The sequence below is a fragment of the Artibeus jamaicensis genome, unplaced genomic scaffold (assembly GCF_021234435.1).
Source record: "Artibeus jamaicensis isolate MK-2021 breed Jamaican fruit bat unplaced genomic scaffold, CSHL_Jam_final contig_786, whole genome shotgun sequence".
In the NCBI taxonomy this organism is placed as follows: Eukaryota; Metazoa; Chordata; class Mammalia; order Chiroptera; family Phyllostomidae; genus Artibeus; species Artibeus jamaicensis.
The window spans coordinates 1,176,171-1,191,557 of record NW_026521971.1 but is presented as its reverse complement, the minus strand read 5'-3'; the positions used below and the strand labels follow the sequence as shown (position 1 = coordinate 1,191,557).

General features: G+C 39.3%; 1 protein-coding gene across 9 annotated transcripts in view; it reads left to right on the top strand.

Annotated features, from left to right (window-relative positions):
- RAPGEF6 (Rap guanine nucleotide exchange factor 6) overlaps nt 1-15,387 on the top strand; it is a 183,410-nt gene that overhangs the window by 107,723 nt on the left and 60,300 nt on the right. For all 9 annotated transcript variants that reach the window (XR_008392901.1, XM_053672746.1, XM_053672745.1 and 6 more), the window contains 6 exons: nt 4,418-4,595; nt 6,666-6,802; nt 8,855-9,013; nt 9,577-9,729; nt 11,930-12,094; nt 14,005-14,112. Coding sequence is in view for 8 of the 9 variants with exons in the window: in XM_053672746.1 (XP_053528721.1) it covers nt 4,418-4,595; nt 6,666-6,802; nt 8,855-9,013; nt 9,577-9,729; nt 11,930-12,094; nt 14,005-14,112 (900 nt within the window). In the remaining variant the exon portion in view is untranslated. The remainder of the gene's footprint in view (nt 1-4,417; nt 4,596-6,665; nt 6,803-8,854; nt 9,014-9,576; nt 9,730-11,929; nt 12,095-14,004; nt 14,113-15,387) is intronic.

Below are 15,387 nucleotides of genomic sequence, written 5' to 3'. Positions count from 1 at the left end.
ACTGAAAATAGGAATGCAGAAGAGAGAAGGACTGAAAGCCCAAGGTTCTGGCTTCATATGTGCTCTAAATTAGAAAATGTGATTTTTGTTTGTTTAACTTTTCTTTCTAACCTGTAGTTCCCTTTATTGTAGCTTCGTGTTTATCTGGTGCAAACAGGAAAAGGAAATCCTTTGTTGGTTTAGTTGGGGACTGCCAAGTCATCAGAAAATCTCCTTTTACTGTGTGCCTCACCAAATTATATTTACTAATATACATTTGTATATTATTCATATATGTTCATACTGCAGGAAAGGAAAAACAGAAGAAGTTTAATATTTGTCGTATTCTTTCACCAATATACTTTTTTTTTTTGGACTTTCTTCATTTAGTATACTCTCCCTGATGGTCTGCTGTATTCCAGGGGCCAGAATAAAGTAGTTGAAAGGCCAGGGCTCTGATTGTGTGTGTGTCGCTTGCCTTAATGAACATGGAATACAGGCCTTTGACCTACCTTTCTTGTAACAACTTGTGACATTATCATATGAATCTCTGAGCTTCTGTTGAATTTTCTTTTGGCTTTTTTCCCCTTATCTGCTTCATTTTTGCTTTTTTTGATTGCTCTTCTTCAGATTCACACTTCATACAGTGTACATATCTTTGAGATGTCCCATTTTTCCCTAATTATGTTTGTATTTTCTTTTAAATCCTTGAACTTCTTGATAATAAATGCTGGAAGTTCTTCTCCTAATTCTATCATCTCTGTCATTCCTGGGCCTGTTTGTATTGATACATTTTTCTACTGGTTATGGATCACATTTCCCTGCTTCTTCAAGTATCTGGACATTGGTGATACATTTAAAAAAATTCTTATCTAGTTATTAGAGAGGTAAACTTCCTGCCCGGCAACTGCATCCTCAGAAGCATCGCTCAGTGAGCTCTACCGCTGGGGCCGTCACACCTGCCTTTACCTGGAGACCCGGCTTTGCCGCCTTTTAGCCGGAGAATTAGACCCTGGACTCTGTTTACTTATTTTTAAATTACCAACTTTTAAAAATTTCCAAGCCTGTTTTTGGTGACCGTTGTGTGTGTGTGTGTGTGTTTTTTTTTTAATTCTTAATTCTTTTTTGGCACCATCTTTGTTTTGTACACTCTTAACATTTTAACAGTTTAGTATGTTCTCATAACTAATTGTATTCATCTTTTTGTTCTTGGTATCCTACTTTGAAAAAATATGGGTAAAAGAAGACAATTGTAAGGATAGATTAAAATCTTTGCTCATGGCCATAAATGTTCCCTAAGAGAGTTCTTTTAGCAGCCTTCTTCTAGGACCTATGTATGACTTCTAAAGAGCTATTTCCTTAAATGTCTTCACTTCTCAGGCAGATGACCATAAGCCTTCCCTGTAGTCTGCATAACTGAATTGCATCTTGCCTTTTAGTTATGAGCCATCCATCTTTTTATTAGACTTAATGTAAAAGGTGAGAAATGAGACTAGGTAGAAATAGTCTGGGTTGGGGGATGGGAACCTGAGACCGAGATGAGGGCACAGTGGTTTAAGAACCCAAGTTTATATGGTAGATTGTCCTCAAGAATTGGTAAAGTAGAAAAAGGCTATTGCAGGAATGAACTTTTATATTTAAAAAAAATTAAATGTGTAGAAAATACTGCTTTAGTGGGGTTTTTTAACCCTAGTTCTTTGGATTCACAAACAGTGTATGTAAGTTAGGTTTTTGGAGAAATCATTTTTGCATGTACATGTTTAGATTAAAACTGCTGTCTTTGTAAAAGGATTATAATCTAGCAAGTTTGTTATTCTGAAGATATATATATTACTCAGAAATACACTTCATTAAAACTCTGAAGTTTCATAGCCAAAAAATAACTTAAGAGGGCATACTAGTCATGAGGTAGTAGGGTTGCTCCTATATTATTGTATATTGTCTAATCTCATAGATCTTAAATTGGGTATTTATTCTGTTACTTAACGCTGTGCAGAAATACAAAGGAAGTATAAAATAGGATCTTAGAAAACAAATTAGGACTCTTTGGTGGGTATCAGCACTTAACTTGAATTAACAACAGCGAGAAAGAGTAATTTATTGACCCACAGAGAAAGCAGAGGCAGTCCTGGTCTCGGGGAACCTGGACACTTGCAGGTGTCTGCGGTCTGCCTCTTGTCCTCGGGCTCCCTGTGGCTGTCCTGCTCTCCCTCTTTCCTGTGATTCTTTCTGTCACAGACGCTCTTTGTGCCAGTGCCCTTTCCGTCTTTGTCCTGCATGCTCTATTTCTGTCACTTTGTTGATCTGTGTCTGTCTGCCTCTGTCTTCCTGTGTCTGCCTCTTTCCCTCTCTCTGCCTGTCAGTTCCATTTTCTCCCACCACAGAAAGTTTCCCATGTGGCTGTAGGCTGCTCTGCATCACATTCTTCAGATTCGGGGACCAGAGGAAAAAGGACACTCTGCCCTCCAACTTCAGTTACAGAAATCCAGAGAAGAGCCCTTTCTCTCCTAGTTTACGTAGCCAGGGGCAGGGCACTGCCCCCCACTGCAATCTCTGGGTTAAGTTGGAGAACAAGAATTCCTTAAAAGAAGGAGTACCCTCTCCTGGGCAGACAAAACCAATGAATATTCAGTGTAGGAGATGAGACTGAAATATTTGAAGATAGTGTTTAATTTCTCTGTGTGTGTGTGTGTGTGTGTGTGTGTGTGTGTGTGTGTGAGACCGCTTCAGTATTTGTGCTTTTTAATATATATCAAGTGAGTATAATGTTTAGAAATATTGCCAACTAATCCACTTCAAGACAAATTTTATTTCCTAAGAGACATCTTCATTATATTCAGTGAATGATACTGACAGAGTGCCTTTGGCTTCTTCTGTGTGACGGCTCTGGTTGCACTCAGTTGCAGCCATTTCGTTAGACTGCAGTATGACAGCTGTCATACCAGCATGCATTTAAAAAAAACTTAACCAAAACTGGTGAATTTTTGTGTAGTCATTTTAATGTTGAAGATGAAGAAGACATGCAACATTTTTGACATATTGTGCTTTATCATTTCAAGAAACGTAAAAACACACAAAAAAGATTTTTGCAGTGTATGGAGAAGGTGCTGTTACTGATTGAGCATGTCAGAAGTAGTTTGTGAAGTTCCGTGCTAGAGATTTCTCACTGGACGATGCTCCATGGTTGGGTAGACCAGTTGAAATTGATAGCAATCAAATCGAGACATTAATTGAGAACATTCAATGTTATACCATGTGGGAGATAGCCAATATACTCCAAATATCCAAATCAGTAAAGTTATTGGTAAAAATGAAAAAATATATTCTATTTTATGGAAAAAACTAAATGAACGTTATGGGCAACCCTGTATTTATATTTACAATTCTTTAATCTTTATTGTATTTTTTCCATTACCATTTGGTTCACTTACACCCCCCTTCCCCCAGCAGTCACCACACTGTTGTCCATGTCCATGAGTCCTTTGTCCTTTTTGCTCACTCCCTCTACTCCTGACCTCCCCTCCCCACTAGCTGTCAGCCTGCTCTCTCTATGAGTCTGTCCCCATTTTCCTTGTTAGTTCCGTTTGTTCATTAGATTCCATGTATAATGAAATCATACGGTAGTTGTCTTTCTCTGACTGGCTTATTTCACTTAACATAATGTTTTCTAGGCCCATCCATACTGTCACAAAGGGTAAAATTTTATTTGTTTAGTTATTTTAAAGCCTCCTAGTTCCTTTACAAGTATCTGAGACTAATATTTCTAGCGTCAAAGTTGTGAAAATAAGTTTACATTAAAGACTGGTGAGAGCAGTCTCTGCTCCTCTTGACCCAGTGTTAGATTCCAGTAAGTTATCGGGCAGTCCTGAGTATCCGTTCAGTCACTCACAGTTGGTCTGTTGTAGCATTTCTCAATGCTACTCTTCACTCGAGTTACATTTCTGTTCTTAATTTACATGGTGGTTTGCCCTTCTAGGCTGTAAACCTCGGTGATAAAGGAGTGATATTTTATTTATAACCCCCAGGGTAGACTAATAAGTATTTTGTAAAATGATTGTTGGTAAAATATATCTTTCTTATACTTCATGTTTTAGGAAATGTACTTTTCAGAACTACAAGTGTTTTTTGGAGAACAGGTATTAAAACATTGATGGAGATGGTATATTTAAAACAGGCATTAAAAACAGTGATGTTTGAGTCTCCTAATCATTTTCCCCACGTCACATTTATCACCCACGTGTCACCCTGTGGAGTGAATGATGAGAGTGTATTTTAGGCAGAGAGTAACCTTATATAAATATCATTTTGTTTTTGACACAATATAAGTATTGCCTAATTCTCTAATATTTGGCATTGAGGGATAGTTTCGATTAATTCAGACTGTGGCATATAATTTGTATAACATGAAATAATAACTGATCATGATTTCTTTCTGTAGGCTACGGAAAGCGAGGTAGGAGATGTAGATTTAACCCGTCTTCCTGAGGGACCTGTTGATTCCGAAGACGAAGAAGAGGAAGATGAAGAAATTGATCGAACGGATCCACTGCACGGGCGAGATCTTGTTCGTGAATGTCTCGAAAAAGAACCTGCAGACAAAACTGATGACGACATTGGTAAGAAAGTGTGTGTGTGTGTGTGTGTGTGTGTGCACACGTGTGTACAATAAGAATTTTGTGGTTTTTCGATATTGCTGCATAACAAATTACTCCAAAATTTAGTGACTTAAAAACAGCACACGTTTATTTTTTCCTACTTGTTGCGGGTCAGGAATTGGGGAGCAGCGTAGCTGAGTGGCCCTGGCTTGGTGGCATGAGGTCGTGATCGGAATGTTGGCAGTCCTCCGAGGCTTTGGTGGGCTGAGCCAGAGGTCCTGTTTCCAGCGTGACTCCTTACATGGCTTTTGGCACAAGACTTCAGTCAGGTCCTCCCTATGTGGGCCTCTCCAGAGACTGCTTAAATGTGGCGGTCAGAGTCATCCAGAGCAAGCACTCCAAGGGACAGTAAGGCAGGTGACACAGTGTCTTTTAGGATCAGGCTTCAAGAGTGATACATCATTACTTCTTCCAAGTTGTGTTTGTCACACACAGCAACCCTCATGTAAGAAGGGAGAGGAGTGCATGAGGACATACATATCACGAGGGAGGAATCGTTGAGAGCCTTCTTCGAGGCTGGCTGCCCTGGTTTCAGAGCTTGTTTAGAGGGTGTGTAGCAGGGAGCCCAGGTGTTTGTATACCTTTGACCAAAGAACAGTCTTCCTGTGTTGGGGAAGGTTGTCCTCTTTGCCCAACTGCTCAGCTTTGGGAGGCGTGGTTGTGGAGCTGTGAGAGAGGGAGAGGCACCTGCTTGGCCTGCCAGGTGAGCTGAATCAACCCTGGGGTCAGTAGGGTGACAGCCAACACAGCCAGATCGCCCTCACTCACATCTTGGCTGCCCAAACTCATAAAGCAAAAGTTTCGATTCCATTAAAGTGATTTTCCCCTTCATGACATAAGACATTTAAAACATAGTAAATCATTGTACCATATCTATGAATTAGCTTTTCAAAACAATTTTTGTGTTGTCAAAATCCTATTTTTACTCTTCTAGATGGAAAAATATGCATATAATTTCTGGTTACAGCTATGGGTTTTCTTTTATGCAGTTTCTTACAGAAGTAGTTACTATACTTAAGGTGGTCGTTTAATACTAAAGATGGTAAGGTTGTCTGTAAAGGCAGAGATTACTTAGTGTCATTACATATTGTGATGATTCATTGAAGATTTTGTCCTAGATTTCCCTGTTATAATCATCACATTGTTGTTCAAATCAGAAAATGCCAGTACTGATAGTCCATGATCTGTGTGAGTAAAACTCAGTACATCTGAACATTGCTGATCACTCTAATGACAAAGAGTGAAATAATCTGCACTTCAGATTCCTGTGAATGGTATCTGGACAGAAACTGAAAGTGCATTTTTAATGATAAAGCATTATATACTATATGTTTTTCACAAAGCTTTTAAAAAACTGAAGTATAGCTAATGCCCAGTTGTCTGCGTGGATAGCACCTTACGGTTATTTTTGTTTCAGCCCTTAGCTGACTGCATGTATGTGTCCCTCCCTTATATTTATCTTAATTGCTCCTGTAGCATTTGTACCAGGGAATGGCCTAAGGCAGGCACTCATCAGCATTTGTTGGTTAAATTAAAGAGAATTACCTTTTGTTACTGTGACAGATCTTGAACTAGAATTCATATTTGTTATCTCTAATTAATCATTGCCATTTATCAATAACATTTTTTCTTAAAAACTCTGACCCAGTAAGAACTGGACAGGAAGCTTTTTCACTAATCTGTTAGGTCAGAGGTCATCACTGTACTAATCAGCATGGAGTGGCATCTCGGACTAGGGAAATTCGGCAGACCGTCCTGCCTCATCTAACTCCGTGTGTTTTCCTGGCTCTGTTTGGAGGTTGTGAGTTCCGGTGTCTTCCAGTGTGCCTGTGTTTCCATGTGAGCCTGAGGACATCTGGTAACCAAACAGCTGATTTTGTTTAACCAGCAGTCATCTTGTATCTTGGTTTCTCTACTTTAGCAGCATAAATTCCTAAGTCGATGGGGAAATTAGGCATTGAATTCTAGATTTTGTTGCATCTTTAAAAGTAGTTCTTGATGGTCTGTACTACAATTTCTGTGTTTCAATAGAGCAGTTACTGGAGTTCATGCACCAGCTCCCTGCTTTTGCGAACATGACCATGAGCGTGAGGAGAGAACTCTGCTCGGTGATGATTTTTGAAGTGGTGGAGCAGGCTGGAGCCGTAATTCTCGAAGACGGGCAAGAGGTAGGTTAGCAAATAAATGTTACACATTGTGTAGTAGGGGAGGCAGTTTTTAGAATGATGTAACTTCCATAAACTTGTGTAAATCCTAATTTAAAATTTATACAATTTTTTTAATGAATGCTGAGTTTGGGATAGTTATAATTTCTTGAGATAAGCTGTTACTTTCATTTTTGCTCTGTGTACTTTGTCTTATTTTGATTTCCTAGCAGTGGATCTTGCAGAGAATAAATGTTTGATAGATAATCTTCATCGAACCACATTTGTTTTCATTTCTCAAATTAAGTTGTAAGACTTTTTAAAAATGCTCAATAATTCTACCTGTCTGTCTATATCATCGTTATTGTTCAAAATGTTGATCAGGTATATACTCAGGTCTCCTTACCCTATTGTATATTACACATGTAAAAACAAAAAGGACTGGAGGAACTGTACCGATACCCGTGCCTCCTGGTGGACTGTCGGTTGAGGCATTTCTGGGGCCACTCCAAGTTCAGAAATGCCCAGCGCCAGCTTGTGGGTAGGCAGAGGGAGAAGGCAGCAAAATTGAAAGGTATTGCTGTTAGGAAGTACTTTACCAGTTTTCTTATCAAACTGATAAAAATTAATGCTGAGATGTTAGTCGGTGACCATTATGTACTACCAGTAGTATCTCTGGAAAGTCATTTAGAAATTTTTAACATGGAGATCAAAGTATCAACCGTCTCTAACCTGTTATTTCCTTTACTGAGTGCCTTTCCTTGGACATAATATCAAACTCAGAGACTTATGCTAAAAGGCGATCATTGTAGCCTATGGAAATTGAAAATGACAAAAGCTATCTCAATTATAAGCAGTGGTTCACTAAATTATACAGCCATGACATATATTGTTATGGAGGTATGCAAGTCATTCTAAAGTTCAATGGAAATTCTATGAAAGGCAGGTGTTATCTCGACCTCCGTTTACATACTTTCTCCCCTCAAACATATCTGGCACACAGGATATACTAAAAACATAAACTCTGATGAACACACGAGTAAGGTGCTAATGCTTTTAAAAGGCTGGATAGTCTTAATATTTCAACAATATAAAATAATACAAACATAGGAGAGAGGTAAACTCTTAACTATTGTGTAAACAGTTTTATTTTCTATTTTTCACAAATTCTTATATTCTATTTTCCACAGTTCTGTTGGCAAAAATTTGTTGCAGGCCTACTTTGTGCCAGGTGCTAATTTAGACACAGGTTGTGTATAGTGGTGGGAAAACCAACCTTGTCCTCAATTTATGTAATCCACGTGAATATGGTTTATATTCAAAATAGAAAATAGAAAAACACACTTTTGAAAAAATATTATCACCAGTGATTCTCCTTCAGAACTAATCATTCAAATTTCCCTTGAATTCCATTAAAACTGTTGAAAGTTTAGATATTGAATGAGAAAAAATGGTCTTTCGTTGGTAGAATGTCTCCTTCAAACATTAAATGCTGCTAATAGGAATGAAGGCAGTGTTTTCTTAACATTAGGAAAAAAAACTTTGGATGCTTATTAGAGACACCTTAACATTCAGGCTTTTAGTGGTCTGATAAGCACTAGCTGTCTTTGTTTTCCCTCCTTTCAGGTGCTTGCTGTGTGCCAGGCATCGTTCCAAGCACTTATTTAATCTGTAAAACTTCAATTAACACAAAAGTTCTATGATAGGTACTGTTATGCCCATTTTAGCAACAGAGGAACAGGCCCAGAGAAGTTAAATACCTTGCTTAAGGTCGCTCAGCTAGTCAGTATTAGGGTCTGGACTCAGATTCCAAGAGCTTGTGGTCTTAACCATTACATTATTTGGTCAGCTATGGACGTCTTGGAACTTACTTGGTGACTAAAAGAAGAAAGAGTAAATTAAGCTTCAGTGGTTTGCATAGATGTGCAGTAGGTGTTAGTGACGGTATTTAGTGATATAATGAGAGTATCTGTTTTAATTATACAAGTTCTGTATATTGATTTATTATTTTCAAAGTTAGCATATAACTATCTTTTTTTTTTACATGATTCTTAAAACCTGTCTTTTTCTCTATAGCTTGACTCATGGTATGTTATTTTAAATGGCACTGTAGAAATCAGCCATTCAGATGGAAAAGTCGAAAATCTCTTTATGGGAAATAGTTTTGGAATTACTCCCACTCTGGATAAGCAGTACATGAATGGAGTGGTGAGGACCAAAGTGGATGATTGTCAGGTAAGCTCATCTCTTTGGCCGGGCATTCTTGTTTGTTGACGTAAAATGGCTGAGCCTGTTTTTCCTTCCTTAAAGTAAAATGGCTTTGAAAATTGCAAGTTTCAAAAGCTTAGAGTTAATAAAGGAAATTAGATTTTGTATCTTACACATTTGTGAAACTGAACAAATTGTGAACCTTTAAAAGAGTGTGTAACAAGTGAATGTTGGCTTGTTAAATTTTCTGATATTAGCCAGCTGACTCCTTTTCCATTTGTAAAAATGAAGGAAAGGAATAGGAACTTGTGAGTGGTTTCTAACTCCCGCCTCATGTTTTCTTTGCATAGTGTCAGTTTTGAGAGTAGTTTTTCACTTCTCCTTTTAGAGCACAATTCAGATTCAAAAACTTCTTGGTCTCTTTGTGCATGAATTATTTATTTCATCTTGATTTTTGTTACGGGTCGACGGGATTGAACAAAGAAGAACTGATGCCCTTGGCGTTCTTACCTCTGTGCTCTGCCTTAGTGCGCAGCGATGTGTTCATGTACTACAGATTCATTGGTTGTCCCCATGTCATTCTCGGGCAGTTCGTCTGCATCGCCCAGCAGGACTACTGGAGAATTTTAAATCATGTGGAAAAAAATACCCATAAAGTTGAGGAAGAGGGAGAAATTGTTATGGTGCATGAGCACCGAGAACTGGACCGCAGCGGAACCAGGAAAGGACACATTGTAATCAAGGTGGGTGTTTTTAACTTACTGTTACTCTAGTCACTGACAAGGTCAGGCTTTCATCTTGACCAGGGCTTCGAACATCCTTTTCAGTGGTGCAAGATAATTCATTGACTTTGAAGTCTAATTTAAATGACTGTCTGGGTTCTTTTTTCTTTTCCTGAGCTGGTTTTGACACATTTTAATGAAGAAGAGTGACAATGCTGTTTAATATCAGCATGGATAGGAAATTATTTAAGGATATACTGGTCACAGTTTTTCTTCTTAAATTCTTTTAATGATCCATTGATAATGGAAGTTAATGTCATTGACAGACAGCAGTATTTCTGAAACACAAGAGAAAATGACAGGACCTCCCATGAAGGTGTAATGAAGTGTAGGTGAAGATACAGAGAACTCAGTGGGTCTCCAGAGCCTCTCCTCAGACAGCTAGGAAATGTATTGACTGTAAATGCACACGCATCTGTAACTGTCAGACGTCTAGCCATCTAACTATCATGAGTTCATACCAGTACTGCCAATTTCATTACTGTAGCACAGTTTTTTCAAGCCTTTCCTTTCCGTATTTACAAGTATCTTCCCCGACAGTGGCTCTTTTTAAGCTCTGTATAGTTACTTATTTGCTCATTGTAACCAGACTCTGCACACAGCCATGCCCTTCCCCTGCGGACTCTGCGCCCGCCCTTAGTGGGTGCTCCTGTGCATCCCGGTGACGGGCCTTCGCGTGGCTCTGGGGCTCATCTGCACGTCTCCACGGGGGCCCTGCCACAGTGATTTAGACAAGCAGTTTTCAACCTTTTTCATCTCATGGCACACTTAAAGTAATTAGAATTCTGCAGTACACCAAAAAATACATATAATATTTTGCCAATCTGACAAAAAACAGGTATAATTTTGATTTATTCACACTGGTGGCTGCTGTTGTCATTTTTTAATTTGACGGTCTGAGGGAAAAGAGGTCAGTGCCCCCGACTAAACAGTCAGGTATTGTATGCTTTAAAAATTCTTGCAGCACTCCAGTTGAAAATTGCTGATTTTAGCCAGTCAGAATAATGCCCTTTCTCTAACATGTCGATCATTTCCACCCATGACTTCGCTGCACATGATCTAAGAACCAGATTTAAGTGACTTCAAGTTGTGATTGGTCTAAACGACTAAGTGATAAGCCCAGTTTGGCACTTTCAGAGTGTCTGGAGGGTGGAGACGACCAGGAACGGCGTGCGGCACCTGGTCCCTGCATGTCGAATAGGCCACATGAAGAGCCTCGTGACTCCCTGCTGGAGGAGTGCTTTATATGCGTTGTTTAGCAGTGGGTTCCTGCCTTTTTTAAAAAGTAAATTCTTAGATACGAACATTGTTAATATTAGAGTATGTTTTCTGTACAGCTTTCCTGACCCATGAATTGTTTGGATGAATGAAGCAAATTGAAATTTGAGGTAGTAGGCAGCAGTTGGTTTTTATATTTGGCTTAACATTTGGTTTATTTCTATATTTATTTGGTGTACCCACTTTTGAAAAGGCTTGCAAAAGTAATAAGTTTTACCCTTGATTTGGAAGCTCAAAGATGAGCAGTAGGTAAATGTTGTTTATATTTTTTTCCATAAATGTGGAGGCAGGCAAGCAGTTAAAACTCTGAATTAATGTAAAAACTCTTTAGGACTTCTGGTCCCTCCAAAGATGGTGAACTAGCGTGGAGAAGCCATAGAGGAGGAAACTTCTGGGAAGTAACAACAGTGAAACATCTCTCCTGAACGGGTGTGTTGTTCTCTAGCCAGAGGAAGGCAGAAGAAAATCTGGAATATGATTAAATTTGGAGGGAGTTTTGTTGTTGTTTTTCTTTAACTCTCACCTTTCCTTCCGTTCCCTGAGACAGTCAGCATTGAGCCCTCCCTCGCAGTAGAATTGGCAGGGACAGTCCACACCGGGGGTCAGTCAGTGAAGGTCAGAAGCCCTGCTGTGAGGAAATGCTGATAGAAACACACAGCTGAGTGAACCTTCATTCCCCGGGCTTGTCTCTGTCTCACCCTGTGGGCGCCGAGGCGTTACTACCTGTAGAGACAACCTGATTCCAGTGCCGAGTGTTTTAAAGGTGAAGCTCTTAGAGGACTTGTCTAATAAGAGTGGCTGCAAAGGGAAGTGATTAATAGGAGTTGTGTAGTTTTTGAGCTATTTGTTTATTTTCTGATGTTTTCTATCCTTGGATTTTTAGGCCACACCTGAGCGTCTCATCATGCATTTAATAGAAGAGCATTCCATTGTGGATCCAACTTACATAGAAGATTTTCTGTTAACTTATAGGACATTTCTTCAAAGCCCTCTGGATGTTGGGATCAAACTTTTGGAATGGTTTAAAATTGACAGCTTAAGGGATAAGGTTGGTTTTATAAATATAAAAAGCATGAAAATGATTTTGACATTTAAATTTTATTCATAAAACCTTTTGCAAGTGGTATATGTTTGTTTCGATAAGATTCAGTGCACTTAAAAAAAAAGTGAACCAGTGTTGATGTGTCGCAGTGTAGCTGCTATCGTGAGAGAACAGCATGTGCAAAGTGGACGGGAGCCTTAAAGATGCAGGCTGAGACCAGGCTCTCATAGAGCTGTAAACTAGGGAAGCGTGCCAGACACGCGAGAGGGTCTGAACTTTCTCAGAATATTTAGTTGTTTCTGAAGGAGGCTTAAAAATTGACTAATAGTTTGGAAAGAATATGCACCAAGTATATTTTTTTCAAGAGAGCTTAGATTATTTGTAAGCCCCCAAATAGAATATGTTGATTTTTCTTATGTATATAATCCTTTGAAACAGTTGATCTTTTTTACCTTAATTTATATCTGCTGTGGCTTAAATCTACTTTTGAGTATTTTTTGCATTAAATATTATTTGCTATTTTAAATAGTTTATCTTCTTTCATGGGGTATTTATACAATTAATGGAAAGACTGGTAATACCTTGCAAATAGGAGATACTCAATTACTTTAAGAAGCATAAAAGTAGGGCCATAATTGCCTAATGTGTCTAGTTCTATTTTAAAGAAATAAGTTAGATGTAGATGGACTGGAATTCTATTGTTTAGGAAACTAGAGTGTCCAAAACTACAGGCTTACCCCACACACACACACACTTTAGAGTTATAAATACTTTGATTGCTGAGTAAATAAAGATGCCAACAGTGATTTGAAGACAACTAGATATTCACATGCAAGAGAATAAAATTGGATCCTTACTTTACACCATATATAAATTTAACTCAGAAGGGAACAGAGACTTGAATACAAGAGCTAAAACTAAAAAACTCTTAGAAGAAGGGGTAAAAAAACCATAATTTTAAATTTGATGGGGTTTTTTTAGACAGAATACCCAAAGCACAAGCAACAAAGGGAAAAAAATAGACAAATTGAGTTTTATCAAAATTAGAATGTGGTGTAGCCATATAATGAAATATTACTTAGTCATAAAGAGGAATGAAATGCATGTATGGTCTGTGAAAACAATATGCTAAGTGGAAAGCCAGACATAAAAGTTCACATTATATGAACACCCCAAATAGGTGAATACCTAGAGACAGAAGAGCCAGTCAGTGGCTGGAGAGCGGCCAGAGTGGGCGGGGACTGTTCACACGGGACCGGGACCAGGGTGGGGAGACAGCGGGACCGGGCGTGGGGCGTGGCTGCGCGGGGCGTGGCTGCACGGGGCTGCGGGTGTGCTGTATGCCAGCATGCGAAGTGGGTGCATGGTGGGCTTAACGTGCGCTCCACCGCAGTTTTTAAAGTATGTAACTTCAATGACATTGTTAGCTAGGCACATTATTCAGTTCAACTTTACTTTGTTAGTTTTTAATTCTGTTAATCTGTGGCACAGAGTAAAATCAGTTTTCAGCTTTGAAAACTTACAGTGTTTATAAGTGAAGTTTCAGATTTGTTTTTGTCATAGTTTTGGTTAAATACATTCTTGGCTCTAGAAACACTTTTGATACTGGTTGCCTGCCCTTAGAAGCTGGCATTCTAAGGTACTGTCTGAAGTACACGCCCCATGTGCTTACTCTCACCTGAACCTCCAGGCTCTGTTTCTGCACTGGGGGCGCAGGGTCTCGGCTGTCAGTTACTTGTGTTCCCAGGGAAACAAAAGCTCAACCTACACCGTGTCTCTCTGTTGGAGTGAACTGCTGTGCACAGGAAAGGGGGCGGAGGGAGCCGTGGAACTTAGGGTTAGACATGCTTTTGGAACCTGCTTTGGAAAACGAATGCCTCTCATGACTGAATGCTGCCTCCTTCGGGTTTCCACAGGTGACGCGGATTGTGTTATTATGGGTAAACAATCATTTTAATGATTTTGAAGGCGATCCTGCTATGACTCGGTTTCTGGAGGAATTTGAGAAAAACCTAGAAGATACGGTAAGGCTCAAAATAATTTACCTTTTTTTAGAGTTTAGGGATTCCACCCCCATTTCTCCAAGGACAGCAATTCAGAACAGGTTTCATCCTGTCCTGGGTCTTGAATGTCTGTTCTGAGAACTTCCAAATCCATATTTTATTTCTCCACTCATTCTCTGCCGCTCCAACCCAAGTAAACATCAGGTTTCCTCCTGACTCTCCTGTTTCTGCTTTAGGATTAATGGTGACGTTTTTCCCTGCCACCCAGACTTACAAACTGTGGTGAATATGTGGTCCCCTCTCTTATGTGAGTGCCCTGGACAAGATGTCCAGTCAACCGCTAAAGTCACCTGGGTTGCTGATTTTAGGCATAAACCTGTTTCCCACGGTCTCTCGCTCAGCCACTTCTTCACTTCCCAGTTTCAGGCTTCATTTCCTTATGCCCTGTCTGTCATAACAGCCTCCTAATTTGGGTTCCAGCCTTTTCCTCCTTCTGGCCCATTCTTTGTGGCCAACAGATCATTTTTAAATCATAAATAAGATGGATAGTACACTCTCTGTCAGTCATTTTTTACCAAAATAACTCCTTGCCCATATATTCAGGTCCGTCAGCTACATTTTCAGCCTTTTCATGTTCACCCTTGATCATAGCCAACCAGATTACTTCATACTCTTTTCCAGTTCTCTGAAGCTGGAGTTTTCCTCTTTCAGTCCTGTGTGAAACTTCAAGGCCTGTCTCACACATAAGATCCATTCGATTTTCTGTGTCTCCCTTCTGCAGGTGATTCCACTGGTTCTAAATCTCCCGAACCTAAGATAGTCACCTCAAGGTCCTCTTAACTTTAACAGTAGCTATTTTTAAATCCATTTTATTCTCCCTGCCAGATATAAAACTTTGAACTGCAACAGGGTTGTCTGCTTCAAACAAGTGCAGTTTTACGAAGTAAATAACAATACAGCTGAAGAATCACTGCCTGAATGTACACCCAAAACCCATCATTTGCTATGTGTAAACTTGGACAAGTTGCCTAAACGTCTGTGCCTCGGTTGTCTTACTTTATGGATGGTAGTCACTGGTTTCTTGGAAATGTTGTGAGGATTATGAGTGAATGAATGTAACAATCTGAGAACAAAACCTGGCACATAGCAAATATGAATTCTTGCTATTACTCATAGCATATAAGTGGATTGAGTTTTATGAAGATGGGGAAATTGGCAGATTTTTGTCCCTTTTCCTACTGCTTAGTTCCTGCAGCCTTTTGAGCATCACATCTGCTGTATGCAAAGTGGGGAGAA